At 39.7% G+C, this 14,489-nt stretch overlaps 1 protein-coding gene across 2 annotated transcripts in view; it reads left to right on the top strand.

The window, feature by feature from the left end:
- MYLK (myosin light chain kinase) overlaps nucleotides 1–14,489 on the top strand; it is a 203,265-nt gene that overhangs the window by 45,427 nt on the left and 143,349 nt on the right. For both annotated transcript variants that reach the window (XM_063400871.1, XM_063400872.1), the window contains exon 2: nucleotides 8,900–9,057. In XM_063400871.1, the coding sequence (XP_063256941.1) occupies nucleotides 8,900–9,057 (158 nt within the window). The remainder of the gene's footprint in view (nucleotides 1–8,899; nucleotides 9,058–14,489) is intronic.

The following is a 14,489-nucleotide window of genomic DNA, read 5'->3' as shown; positions in this document are numbered from 1 at the left end:
TCTTCCTCAGTACTGAGAGAGTCATATAAATTACTTCTAAAGGGCTTGAATGGAAGGTGTTTTTTAATGCTAGCAAAGCAGTGTTGTTGGACTTGTGTTTATTGAGTAACAAGGTCTGAAGCCAGAGCTGTAGCTGCAGATTTATCTTGTGTCCTTGAAACTTCATGCTGCTGTCAGCTTATACTGACAAGTTTCATATCCACTGGCATTGAAAATTATTCTATAATTGCAAGTTGCATTTCAAGATGGCTTCAAGAGCCCCTCTTCCAAATGTTTTGTGCAAGTCCTCTTAAATATGTTCTCATCGGGTTTCCCAGATGATGCTCAGGTGTTCTGCGGTGACCAGTCACTGGTGACACATACAAGTTGTGGAGAAATCGTGCAAATTCCACTTGCTGTGAAAAGATGACCTGAAACAAATATCTTCCTAGTGGTTTCCCTGCTGCTTACATCAGTGTATGTCCTGAAAGGCAGCACAGTACTGGGAAAATTGTTTTCCTTCCTGAAGAAAGAATTTACTGGTCTAGGTGCTGCTTTTCAATGATCAAGGTCATACCCCCAGGCTGAAATGTCCCTGAATTTTGGATGGTCTTTGTCACATTTATGTTTCTATCATAAGCACCAACTTGTACCAGTTATTCTGTACCTGTCAAGCACAAGATACACGACACAATCACAGAGGTTTATTGGTAAGATGAGGCCTGGTGCAGTCTCTTCAGACACTCTAAATGCATGCTCTGCATATCCTGAATATCCTCCTTTAAGGACTATGAAAGGTGTTACTAGAAGTTCCATCCTTTATGAGACCAGCTGTCGATGATGAAATTCAGATTTTTAGTCCAAACCTTGTCTAGACAAAATGTTTAGATTTTGGTATATATTGAGTACTAGAAATGATCCTTTAAAGGAAAACCAGCAGAATTTTATTGGCAGTGACCTCCTGCTTAGTACACTGAAAACATTTCTGTAGATCTTGCCTTTTTTTCCCTCTCTTTAAATGTTGCTTATAAACTAGAATTGTAGGAGGTTTTGAAGTCAGATTGAATTACTCTTCCCAGTGTGCTTCTACAGGAAGCCCCTTTGGAATCAGCAAGAGCAAGCCCAACTTGCATCCCGTTTGCCATCTGGGTTTCCCTCTGGCTTCAATTTGCTGCTCTAAAACAGTTCTTAGGTATGGATGCTGTACTGAACCTGCCCAATGCATGTCACATTTAGTTACTCATATTTCTTCCAAGATAACGACTGCAAAGAAGCTGTTTCTTGTGGTCTCTTGATTTACTGCTTCTTAATCTGATGTTTCAAATTAAACTTGAGTCTTCAAATGTCATTGCATTCTTTCAAGACATGTTCAGCTGCTTTGTAATGGGTGTGCTCTTTCCTACAGTTTAATGCTCAGTGGTTATGGAATAATTGAATAATGTAGCATGTCTGTTTATAATCAAGATGGTTCTATGTTATCAAAGGCAGACATTTATTTCTCGCTTTTCTTTATATTTCTGCACCCTTCCTTGTACCTGAAATACCCTTTGCAGCTGCTTTAATTTATCAATAAACCTTTAACGTGTAATTGTTCACGGGCAAACATCAGGGCTCATGTTGGACATTCCACTGCAGCCACATGAACTTCTGAGAGTAAGTGAAGTTAGATATATGTACAGATCCAGTGGGCCTGGTATCTTTATTTAGTACCCTAAACCAATATTTAGTACCCCAACCTAAAACTGAAAAATTGAGGAAAATTAGAGGATATATACAACTGTTTTCATTGGAAGAAAGTCATCATTGCTAGTGAGTATTTCCTAGGCAGCACAGACTTGTATGGAGGGCATGATTTTCCTTTAAAAGAACATGGATGACTTTTCATTTGTTTGTTTTCTTATAGGATTTATATAAATAAAGGGCTTTACTTCTGTCCTTGTCCTTTAATAAACCTGGCTTTAAAGAAATGTAGGTCACTTAGCATCATCTTGAGATATTCTTTTACATGAGATCAGGATGAAATTCCTCACCCATCTATGTCATTGTACCATGGAAACCATCTCAGTTTAAAGTCCATGCTGCATTAGTTATACAAATATAATAAAAGCAAAAAGTTTATTGATTAGCTTCTTACATCTCTCCCCACTAAAAAAGATTAAGTTCTGTGTCATGAAATCAGTATAATATATTTTAGTCTCTTTTAGAGATTTATCATCTGAATATTAGTTAAATTTGTTCTGAGTCACACCCGATTAGTCACTTCTACCTACAGATTCTTCTACAGCAGCCACTGTTGTGATTGGCATATTCAGCAAAAACTAATCCATTGAACATCACTTGGAAAAGTACATAGGAATAGTTGTACTTCTTGGAAGGATACACAAGACATACAATAAAGGAAATCTGCCACAGAACAGCTCTTATCACTAACACTGTAGGCCAAACTCCAGAAGATATCAAAAACTGCTACATTAAAAAATGGTCTCACTTCTTTCAGAAAGCTCCTTCAATATTTCATAGCTCAAACCCTATCAGAATCTCACATGCAGCTACATGAGAGCTTGACAGAATTCATATTTGAAGTATCCTGGAAAACTTAATTGTTTCAGAATGGAACATAGGTACTGCAATGGTATTTTGTTGAAATGAGACCTGGAACAGTTTGAACCTGTTCTTTCCTTTTTCTGTGCATGGGCAAGATTTATGTTAATACAAAGCCTCATGGCTGACATGCTGAATGTGAAATTTAAGGCACTGAAATTATGGGATTTGAAGAACTTAGTTACTTCTGGGAAAATCTGTGAAGTGATTGTCACAAATCAAATTGTGACTTAGTTTGGATTTTTTTTCTTGTCACTTTACTGAGTCTAAGCTTTAGCACAAATTGCCAGTTGATCTGTAAATCCCATCTTGTGTTGGTCAGTTATGCAATAGCATATTGTGGGAACATACTCAAGGATTTTACACACATTTGCCAAAACTTTAGCTTCCAAAACTTTTGGATCATGGAGTTGTGCATGAAGATTTGGCATCTGATGCTGTTCTTACTATGATGTCTAATAGCAGCTATCAGATTTTACTGGGGAAAGGATAGGACATTTAGGAGTCTGGGCTAAAAATTCCTTTTTTTTTTTTTTTACAAATGGACTTTTCCAGAAACCAGGCTTGGAGAGAATAAGAAACATATTGATGAGGCAACAGAGGAAGATACTCAAGTCAGTGCTGATAGGAAATCTTTCTTATTCCCATAGTGTCAGGACACATTCAGGTTCTGCTTGACCACAGCACTTAGAAAGACCTACAAAGAGAAGAGCACAAGCACAAGATCTGGACATCACAAAAAGCATGATTTGTGGGCAGTATCCTATTATACTCTCAAGAAAAAGACTTATTTAACTCGTATTAATATTGTTGCCAGTTCAAATTAGTCCTACTTCTAGCATCCTAATCTTATTCCTATAGAGCCCAATACCTATGTCTGAAGGAGAAGCTGCCCAGAACAGCATGGCCATGATTGGTGGCATTCCAAGTCCCCTGCTTCTTGTTCCACCTTCCAGTCTCTTCCCCTCTGCGAAAACAACACGGATTTATCACCTTGGGTGATCCTTTATGGTTTATTGTTCTTCCTGCGTGCTGATTCTTGAGTGTCAGTAGCTGGAAGAAGGCAGGATACTTCCTTGTGTGGTCTTGTAAGGCAAGAGTGGAAAGATAGGCACAAGTCGTACGGCTGCAAAAATTTGTGTCTGCAGTTCAGGGGAGAACGTGTTAAGTTATAGATTTGTGCAGAAGTATGGTAACCACATGTTAGTCCTTGTGCATGTTAGTGCAGTGGTAAAAAAGAAGCTGCAAGAAAGGAAATAAACTGTGTGAGAAGGGGAAACACAAGCAGGTTTAGAATAGAAAAAAACTTAATTTAAATACTGAAGATTTTGAGGCATAATGGATAGCATTTAGTCCCTGGCAGAAGTCGGAGTTGAGTGATCTGTGTAAGGGAATAAACTGTACTCAGTGTTTTAAAATATGTGCTTTAAAAAAACCATCCCCCACCACCCCCCCACAACTGATTTATAAAAAAAGAAAGGTATAAGGTATAATGAGATCCAGCTTCCTGTAAGTTTATGGTAATTTTGTGCCTTTTGCTAGTTGCTCTATTTATGTGGTCCTTTACTGTAGCCTGGCTCCCACCCTCTAATATAGTTATCCTCCCTGCACTTCTTTGTGGTAAGGAAGTACAATAATCCCCACTTTACAAATGGGGAGCCATGGCAGAAGAGAGGCTTAGTGACTCGCCTGAGGTCATGCAGGCAGCCCATTATGGAGCAGGGAATCCAACCAGGACTCCCAAACAGCAGACAAATGCTCCAAGCCCAGGGCTGTCTGTCCTTCAGCTCGTATTTTGAAAGCACTCAAAAGGTTGTAGCCAGATTTCAGAGACGGTTCAGGGGTTATTGAATCCAGTCTGACTAAAATAACAGAATAGCTGGACCAAGTGAAAATGTGCTGCTCAGTGTAGAGTTGCAATATCAGTAAGTCAAATAAAGGTTTTTCCGCTGGCAGCTCTGGTTTCCTCTCACTTGCCTGAACTTGCTCTCTCATACACACACACAGGAACTCTCTGCAACTCATTTTTCTCCTGCCTCGGAGGAAGAACTTGGTGAAAGGAAATTGGTATAATTAAATGGTTATGTAGGAAGCCGATGGTAAGTATTTACTTTTATAAAATAAGTGGAGGAGAAAAAAATCTATGAGGTGGATTTTTTAATGTTTGCTTTTTTGGGTTTATTTTTGGCAGCAGAGTATTGAGTGGCAGAGATTTGTTCCCAGTAGAAAATGCTTGAAACACATTAGTCTGCTTTGGTATTAGAAAGATTAGAGGGCACACTGTGAGAATTTGTAAGGATTTATGTGCTTTTTAGAGAGGATTAAGAATAAAAAAAAAAAAAAAAATCCAGATTAGAAATTCTGTCTAACCACATCACTACTCTACAGGCCAACATTTGCATGGTGGTTTTCTTTTAGGTTTAATACCACAATGTTTGCATTGCAACTTTGGTTACATTAGGTTTTGTTTAAAGACCATAGTCTAGGTGTGCATAGCATGTGAGATGAAATGTTAGGAGGACATGTAGCATCCTTGAAATCTTATTCAGGACCAAGCTTGAAATGCCTAAGAAAAATATTTTAGAGCTATTCTTATTCTATAGAGTTGCTTAAATAAACGAAAAAAAAAAATCAGGCACATTTCATAGCTTTTAAGTGTGTGCTTTCTTCCTGTCTATCAAATTGTGAGCTTGAACAAGATTTGTTCTCTGGGACATTATTTCTTTAAAATATTTGGACATGGTAGTTCCCTAGTAACACCAGACTGCACAACATGGAATTAGTTATTTGTTTAGGAACAGAATTTTTAAACATCCTCTAAGCTGTAAAGGGATACTTCCTAATTATTTACTAGAAGCATCCATAGTTAATTAAAGTCAGGCTGCTAAATGTGGATGATTAGAGGCTTATGTTGCTAGAAAACTGCTTGTGCTGATTTGGGCTAGTATTTAATTGGTAAATTCAATCCTTTTTGGGCACTTTATTTAGAAAAAGCTGAAATCTTTGCAAGATGTTTGTATGAAAAAAACTAGCTCTGTTTTTATTCGTTACAGTCTCACTATATTACTCATCAATTTGTCCATAGTTTTTGGTATCTTACCAACATGCAATAGAAGTGTAACCTGACCAGTAACAGTGGCTTAATTGTTCAGGATTTCTTTTCTTTCTTTCTTTCTTTCTTTCTACTTCCTCCTACACTGTTTCTTTCTTTCTTCTTTTTTTTTCTTTCATTTCATTTTGTGTAGAAATGGAATTGGCCCTTATCCACAGGAGTGTTTGTCCAGTGCATACCTTGCCCAGTGATGGGTGGAGGATGAGTGGATGTTGAATGTTGAGCGTTTCCAGCCGTGTGCCAGTGGCTGTTTCTGGTTCTTGGTACCATATCCAGGTTTCTGTGGATTTCCATGTCACTGCCACCTTGAGCATTTTGTCCCTGCAGAAGTCCTGTGAGCATCTGTAGTATCTATAATTTTCCCTCTGACCCTTTTGCCTGATTGCCATTGCAATGGCACAGACCAAAGTGGAGGGCTCTTTGCAAGGGTGAACATCGTTTGAGTTGGATTCTGGATTTTGGCTCTTGGGTTTAGCTTTGTTTTCATTTTTACTACCCTTACAATATGATTTTTATGCAACATTTAGGTGGCGTGTGCTCTCTCTGATGTTGGTTTGGTCTCGTAAACACTCTGCAAAGTCAATACTTGTGGGGAAGGAGATGTTTTGTTACTGGCCTCTTATGGTTTGTATTGCAGCTTCACTGCAATTTGGGTTGTGTTGCACTATAGTGCCTCCTGACAAGAAAAGATTTTGATATCATCTACATTATATCTGGCACAGTATTGTCACTACTGACCTGAACATTTAATAGCAGGTTTTTAGGAGTGGACTGATTTGTTAGTTAAGAGTTCAAAGCCAGGGAGACTTTGCAAATACTGCATTTATAGGCTGTGGAAAGGTGTATCTTAGCAGGGGAGAAGAACATTTGGGAAGAAGTACTGATGACTGATTGTTTGAAAAGTTTAATCTTCATATGTAAAGAAAAATAAATTTTAGAAATGTGCTGGCAGATATGGACTCAGTATGCAGCATTTTACAGCTGTGTAATTGATTGAAAGTCTATTGGGGTAAATTGTGCTTTTAGCTGAGTGGAGAACTGAATTTGGAGTCTTGTCCTTAATGAAATAATAATTAGTTGAACAAATCACTCTTCCTCTTTTTCAGGGAAATTGTTGTTTATTGCGGTGACTATAGCTGTGAGAGACTTTAATTGTTTGTCCCTTCAGGTAGTAAGTACATTTGTTAGAAGAGAAGCAAAGCTTTGATTTCATCTTGTGTCTTGGGAAATGCAATCAGTTTCTTTCTTATTTAAATAGTATTGTAATTTCATATCATTCTTTAAAGGACAAAGATAATATTTTTTTTCCTAGGTGTGTTTTAAAGAGGTGCTTATAGTGGAAAGTGAGGTTTATGCTGTGCTCTCAAGTGACTGGGTGTCAATACAGACATTCACTGCAAGTTTAACTTGTGGAAATGAGGGCAGAATTTCTCAGTTGGGAGATTCACATCATGGTTAAAGGAATCATCTTTATCCCACTTCTGTGTTGACCTCAGCTATTCAAATGCTAGAAACACTAGAGGATTTTCTGGGGGTTTTGATGTCAATATACAGAAACGCTAACAGGGCACTATGCCAGAAGAACTCTGAAGTCCACATCATCTGTGCTGTTATGAATGAGGAGGGAGATTCCAAGCATTATTTGAAAATCTGTGTGCATAATTTATCTGATACCTTGGAAGGATTTGCCTCCTAAACTATAGTTCCTGACAAGTGCATACTGTGACGCACAAAGCTCTGTGGCTCCCACACCTTAGAGCAAAACACCTTCTGGAGGTGCCTCTTCCTCTCTGTTGGCTGTGAGGGAGAAATACTCAGATGAAATATGTAACTTTTAAACTAATATCTTCTGTGAGAGGAGCTGCCCTCTTAAACTGTTTTGGATAAACTAGAAAAGGTGTTTCTGTTTGTTCATGGAGCATGTCAGGTATGTCCTATGGGAGATGAAGTTCTCAGGCTGGGTTTCCAGATGCATACATGTGACACTGGACTGTAAGTCCTGTTTGGAAATAAATGAGTTTTCTGTTCCCCTGCTCCCCAGATAACTGCAGCCTTTTCTAGAAAAAATATCCTTCATGCAGTCAAAAACAACATGGCCTCCTTTTAATTGATTTTTCTCTTGTTCAAATTGAAGTTAAGTCAAGTATTGTTAATTGCAGCTTTTATCAGAATCAAATTAATAAATACATAGTCCATCACAGAGTGGTGTGTATGGCAGAAGATTAAAACTGAAAGTTCAGTATTTTTCATTGGTTTGACATGGCTTATTAGTGGGTTGAGCCATTTCTCAGTTTTTTTCTTGGTTAAACTTGTTTTTAAATAGGTATTTTACAGCGAATCTTCTAATTTACATAGACAATTCAACGAATTAGTACTAGGGTCAGCTACTACTTTTCTTCCTGAAAAACATGAAATTTTACTTCTAAAAAATACAATAATTTTTGCTTTTTCTTGAGAAATATGAACTGTTCAGCAGAAGAATTTCTTCTGAAGCAGATAACCATAAATAGTTTTCTAAAATGCCATTCTTGCAGCATTATGAAATTTGGTTTCCATGCTATTTTACTAGTCTATGTGCTGTAAGAAGGATTTGCAGTAAAGACTTTGAATTTCTGCAAAAGCATTTGTTCTGTACTAGCAGTACGTTGCAGGGAGATATCCAGATATTTCTTAAGATCTTGAAAGCTTGGTATGAAAAATCAGATTTTCCACATTCCCGCTTGCAATTTAAATCCAGTGCAAACAGAGGTCTCTTTATTTCAGAAGTACTTGTTTAACACTGGCTCACTTTTGAGACTTACTGATTTTGTTGTATTCCAGGCCAGGAAAATCAAAGTCACAGTATGAAAATATCCCCCTGAAATAAGTTATTATCCTTTAGTGCAGTTGTAAAGGATGACTACTTGGTTAAGGCTCTGGCCTGGGACTTGAAAGTTCAAACTGAGTTCACCTCAAGACTGTGACCCTGACCACAACTGTGGGCACAGGCACCATTCCTGGGTCTCAGTTCCCCTCCAGGAAAATAACACAAAATAAATATTTCCCCTCAGGAAAATAACACATGTCACCTCAGGCTGAAGATCCTGCTGTGTGCACAAGTACAGCACACATACAGAACCTCTGCCCCTGGTCCCTTCCTAGTTGGGTCTGTCATAAAGGTAATTAAACATCATAATTTCTGTATTACCACTTGTTTCTCTTTTGCAGTCCACATCATGGGGGATGTGAAACTGGTGACATCTACTCGAGTCTCCAAAACCTCGCTGACCCTCAGCCCCCCTGTCCCTGCTGAAGCACCAGCGTTTACTCTTCCTCCTCGGAATATCCGGGTGCAGCTGGGAGCCACTGCCAGGTTTGAGGGGAAGGTAAGAAACACACAGTGGAGACCTGCTGCTCTGGGTTTTGCCCTTTCCCAAAGCTGACCAGGGGGCTGCAAAGGTTGTGAAGTTGCCTCTGCAATATGGGACCTTTACTCGAGAAAAATACACCAGTGTTTACCCTCCTGGGGAGGCAGGAGCATTGCAGGTCTGTTTCTGTGTAGAGGAGAGAGTTGCAAAACTTGAACATTGCAAAGAGTAACCTCATTGAGCGTGCCAGGAATTGGGGTTATTATCAGTGAGAAACTGCTTCAAGGGCTGTTTCTAGTCATCCTGCTCCCCTACTGCAATTCTACATATTCTCCTACTGCACTTTCACATCCCTGCATCCCAAACCTCTGCCCAGTCATGAAGCTTCATGTGTTAACACAAATCCAACCCTGCTGCAGCGTGTCCTTCCTAGCAGTCAAGGCAGGAATCTGCAATGGGTCTTGAGATAGTTCTGTATCTGCCCTGCCTGCCATGCATGTCCTTAACTTGAAAGAAAAAAGAGCATTTTCAGAGGAAAGACTGATTGTTCAGGAAAACTTGTTAACTCAAAGAGTTTAAGACTGTGTAGTGCGGTGTGTATCCCCCGTTCCCCTCCTGTTTGGGATATTGAATTGTGCATCCTGGCATCCATATTTCTTTCATGTGTCAGTCCTGGTATGTACTCATCCTTGGTCTAGCTCCCTTCCTCTCTCCTCCCTTAACCCAGCTCCTTTTCCTGGAGCTGTTAGCTTTCCCTCCCAGTCCTTCCAGCTTCCCTTGGTTCCTGTCACGCTCCGACCTCACGCTGACAGCTGCACCATCAAACTGGCCGCACTTTCAATCTTTGATGCGGTGGGACTCGTCTGACAGAGGCAGGAAACTGTAACTCCACTGTAACAAAAGCAAGGGCTAGAAGGAATCTGGGAAATTCTCAACTCCTGAAACTCTAACTTAAACACAGGGCCGGTAGAGGGCATCTGATATTTGTCTTATTTGTTTATGTAAGGCCAAGCCAGGAACTGGGATTTTTCAACAGGAACTGTGTGGGAAAACAGGTTTTGGAGCATATTAATTTTGAAGTGCTGAAGCAAAACTGAGAAGTAATTCCTAGATTTGACTTTCTGAACAAAAGTTGGCATTTTTCATAGAAAGCAAATTTCAATAAAGTGCTTAAACCGAAGATCAGTTTTTACCAAACTTCCAAGGATTTTTGTTTTTTTAATTTGCTTACTTTCAGGTGATTTTAAGGTCAGAAACTCTTTGTGTGTGTGACATCAGCCAGTCCCCATGAGCACTTCTGTTCTTACTCTTTGTGTCTTATTTTCTCTTCCCCTCATTGTTTCACCTTGTTGCAAATGCAGTAGGAGGATGGCACAGTGTTTCTGCTTTCTCCATGTGACACCTGTGTACAAGGCTGTTCTAATTCCAACTGGTCCTACACTGCAATAACAGTTCAGCGAAATCAAAGTTGAAGCATGTGCTAAGATTTGGTTTTACAGTTCTCATGTTTCCTAGTTAAAAGCTCAAGTGGGATATTTCCAGGTTTTATTGCACTCTGCAGAGTTGTTATTATTTAAGTCAAACGGGAACAATTGTAAAATATAATGACCAACAAGGTAAAGTGCCATCATTGCTTTGCATTTTCTTTTTTTTTTAATATCTGGTTTTAAAGTGTTAGTTTTCAAAGGGATACCCATCCCCTTTTTAAAACCACTTTGAAGACTGGAAGGGTAGAATCTGAGCAGTTTTTTTAGCAGCTTGGAAAAAAAATACACAAATTCAATACTAATTAAACTGTCAAGCTTAATTTCCTTGAAGGAACAAAACTTTGATTGAAGTCCTGGCTTGGACTTACTTGACGAAAAATCTAAATATCTCTTCTGGCAGTTCAGTATACGAGCATGGCCAAAACCTTTAATTTTCCATCCTTAAAATGGGAGTGACAGTAATAGTATTTTGTTTGTGCTCTTACTGTAGTGACACGGGCAATTCATCTGAAAGGCACAGACACTGAGCAGCTGCAGGAGCCTGCAGAGCTGTTATCATCTGGCTCCATCTTCAGCTGGACAATACAACGTTGCTGCTTCTGCCACTTTAATGTTTCACAGGCTCAGAAGGACAGTTGACCTGTTCAGAAAAAGAGGTTCAGAAGGACAATCCTAACAAAAACAATTTATTAAGATTTAGAAATAAAAGCTCTTCAACATACTTAGGTTTTTCTATCCTGGAAAACCTATCTAGGCTGCAGATGTTATGATATGTTGTTGCAGTGTAAATATTAAACCAGACTCAGGCTAAAGAAAAATAAAACATTTTTTAAATGGCTAGACAGGAGCTTTTCTTCAAAGAGTTTCTTTGCACTGGAATTGATCTTATCAGAAAGAACAAATATTTTTAGAATCCAAGACAGGATATAAATCTGATATTGTGATGATCCTGTATTCTCATTAAGTGAACAAGGATGAGAGGGCCCCAGAATTAAACTTGTTGGTTTTCTTTCCAGTGGCATTATTAAATAAGTTGTGTGAAATGGCAATTCAAGATCAAAGAGAGCGCAGAAATTGAGGAATAGACCATAAATGTAGGAAACTTGAGGTAGAAAGAAACTGGGGCTTTCTTTAACAGGATTTTTTTTCTTTTCCTGTTCCTTCAACTGCTACCCTGATTTTGTTACTAAAATCTCAGGAAGCTTATTTATATCTGACTGCAGATCTCAATTTTCCAGTGGCAACTTAGCATAAAAAGTTAAATCATCATCTTCAAAGAGTATGAGCATGGATTTGGCTTGGAGCACAGAGTGGAAATGGTGAGGCAAAGGCAAGGTTACCTTCACTAGACACTCCCCAAAGATCTGCTGGATGGACATCTCAGTTGTTCATCAACAAATTGCTGGGGTGATTTTTAGGGAAACCACCGCAGATAATGTGAAATTGTGTTGTATATTCTCAGCTTGTTAGGACTGGAGTGATGTGCTGCTCTTCAATGGCACATCATGGATGAGGTGAACAGCTCAAGGCAGTAATCTTGTGCCTTGTGTCAGAACCTTTAAGACACTCCTGGAAAAGGAGAGCAAGCCAAAATGTTATCAGGCTTTGTTTTAAGCTACTTCTTTCTCAATTATATTAAACACTGGATGTTATGTGCTGGTTATGGCAAGCACTTAACCTGTCTTACTTGCACATGTGTAATTTTGGGGGTAATATTGATGGTCATTAATTTTATGAGCCTAAAAAATACGTGTGCTATAGCTTGGCTTGAGAGGAACAGCCAAATGGTCTGCAGACCACAAACTCATTGCCTAGGGGTCAGGAAAGAATTTTCCTCCTTGGACAAAGCATTGTACAGTTGTCAATAGAGCAATATGGGTGTTTTTTCTGCTTCATGTGGGACATCATATATGGTCCATTGCCAGAACCAAGATATCAAACTGCTAAATGTAGTCTGGTATTCTAATCCCAGGGAGCAAATTTCATGTAGTTAATGGTTCGAGTAGGTGTTGGGGTACTAAATTCAGTCTGGTGCCCATTGAGCAGTGACTGTTCTGCCCTTCCCCTTCCATCACCTTCCGGATAAGGGAGCTGGATGGTAAATGTTAACGCAAGCCAGGTCAATGTCAAATCCTGCCCCTTTTAATGTGATTTCTGGTTGTCCTACCACCCTGCTGGTGCATCTGTTTGAATCAATTAAGACCAGTGACTTACAGTTGCTTTTGCTGCTCTTGGTTGCACAGGTACTGTTTAGAAAAACATGTCTGAGAAAGTGAATTGGGATCAGGCAGTAAGAAACAAGAGACAGTGGGAAGATCAGCAGTGATTCTGTTATCTGTGTTCTGGGATAGCGAGGAGACCCATTTCTGCAGTGTGTTAAGAGGTAAAGAATAGGGAAGCATTACAAGAATGAAGACTCTTACAGGCAAACACTCCCACAGCATTTATAAATTCTTTCAACTAGCCACTAAGGTAAAAACTGATTTTAACCTATTTGTTTTACTGTGGCAGGTTTTACATGCATAGCACAAGCTTTGCATGGCAAAACCTTAGATTTGCACTCAAGGCAGCAGTGTGTGTGCCATTTCCAACCCTCAGTCAGCAGGCACTCCAGAATGCCTTAATTACACCACATGCCTGGGTTTCAGATGGCAGGATCTGAGAGGAGCCCATGTAATGACAGAGGATGATGACATGGCACAACATCCCTTGCTGCTGGCCTGAGATGTTTGCTGTTACAAAATGTACTGGGCAGCTGAATGCAGGAAGCTGCCAGTGGCTTTGGATCTGCACTTTCTGGAGGGATGCCTGTCCTGAGCCATACAGGGAAGACATTCAGGAGAGACCCATGTTCTCATGGGATACAGTTGTCTGATGGAAGTGTGTGCTGTGAGAGGACTTGTGCTAATCTGTGATACTCCCAGAAACCTGGTATGAAACACTGAGGCATGTCTTGAAGGGGAAAGAATTGAAAAAGTGCTTGGCTTGACTGTGGATATTATTTGATCTTCCTTTCCACGTACCACTGGAGCATTCTTGGGAAAAATGTGGTGCATTGAGAAGTTACTTAGACATTTGTGTAAGGCAGACATTGATGTATAGGCAGCTGAAAGAAAAGGAAAAACCACAAACACAAAAATAAACACCAAGAGTGGCTGTGAACAGCTTATTGCATGCTGTCTTCTGTTTGGATCTTCTACTGCTTGTCTTCTTCCTTGGTGTCATCAACCTGCCATCATATTCACTTACCACATACATGTTCTCATGAGTAACGCATGCACGGTTTTATTTGGGTTTCTTTTACTGTATAACCTTACATTGGCATATGGAAACAGTGTCAGCTTTACACAAGGCCAAAGTGGAAGTGGCTGCTCTGCTGGGAAGTAGTTAAGGTGGGATTCAGTCAAAAGCATTTCCCCACCCAGAGCCATCTACACCCAGAATTGTTCAAACACACTTCCTTTCATCAGCTGACACAAGCACCCATGTGTTGACACCCATTTTCCTCGCCTTGCAGATGATACATCCCTTGGAAAAATTGTAGGTGTTCAAGTGTTCAAGTTGCTGCTCAAGAAATTTCTAGGTTTTAAGCAGGAGTGGTGGCCTGTGAGCTCCACTCCTGTCTCTCCACATCTGTCTCCCTGTGACCTGTGGCCATCACAGCTATACTCAGGATTTTCCTGGTGGAAGTATTTAAGCATTCCTTGTGTAGTCTGTGTGCAGAGCATGTGATGATGCTCAGTAGTGCTGGATTTAAAACTCTGTCCCCTGCAACTGATCTGTGCATGCGCTGAGGCCACAGCCAATATTTCTGGATGTTTGGCAGCAAAGTTTGGTCAGACCTTTTGCAGAGTTCTTTTTTCAATCTGCCAGATGTTCAGAAATCCTAGACAATGCTGAATATCTTCAAATTCCACCCAGACAAAATTGCTACTCAGGAAAGAGGCCATGACTGGGGATCAC

Source organism: Prinia subflava, chromosome 6 (assembly GCF_021018805.1).
Source record: "Prinia subflava isolate CZ2003 ecotype Zambia chromosome 6, Cam_Psub_1.2, whole genome shotgun sequence".
NCBI classification, from domain to species: Eukaryota; Metazoa; Chordata; class Aves; order Passeriformes; family Cisticolidae; genus Prinia; species Prinia subflava.
This window is presented reverse-complemented; position numbering and strand designations above follow the sequence as displayed.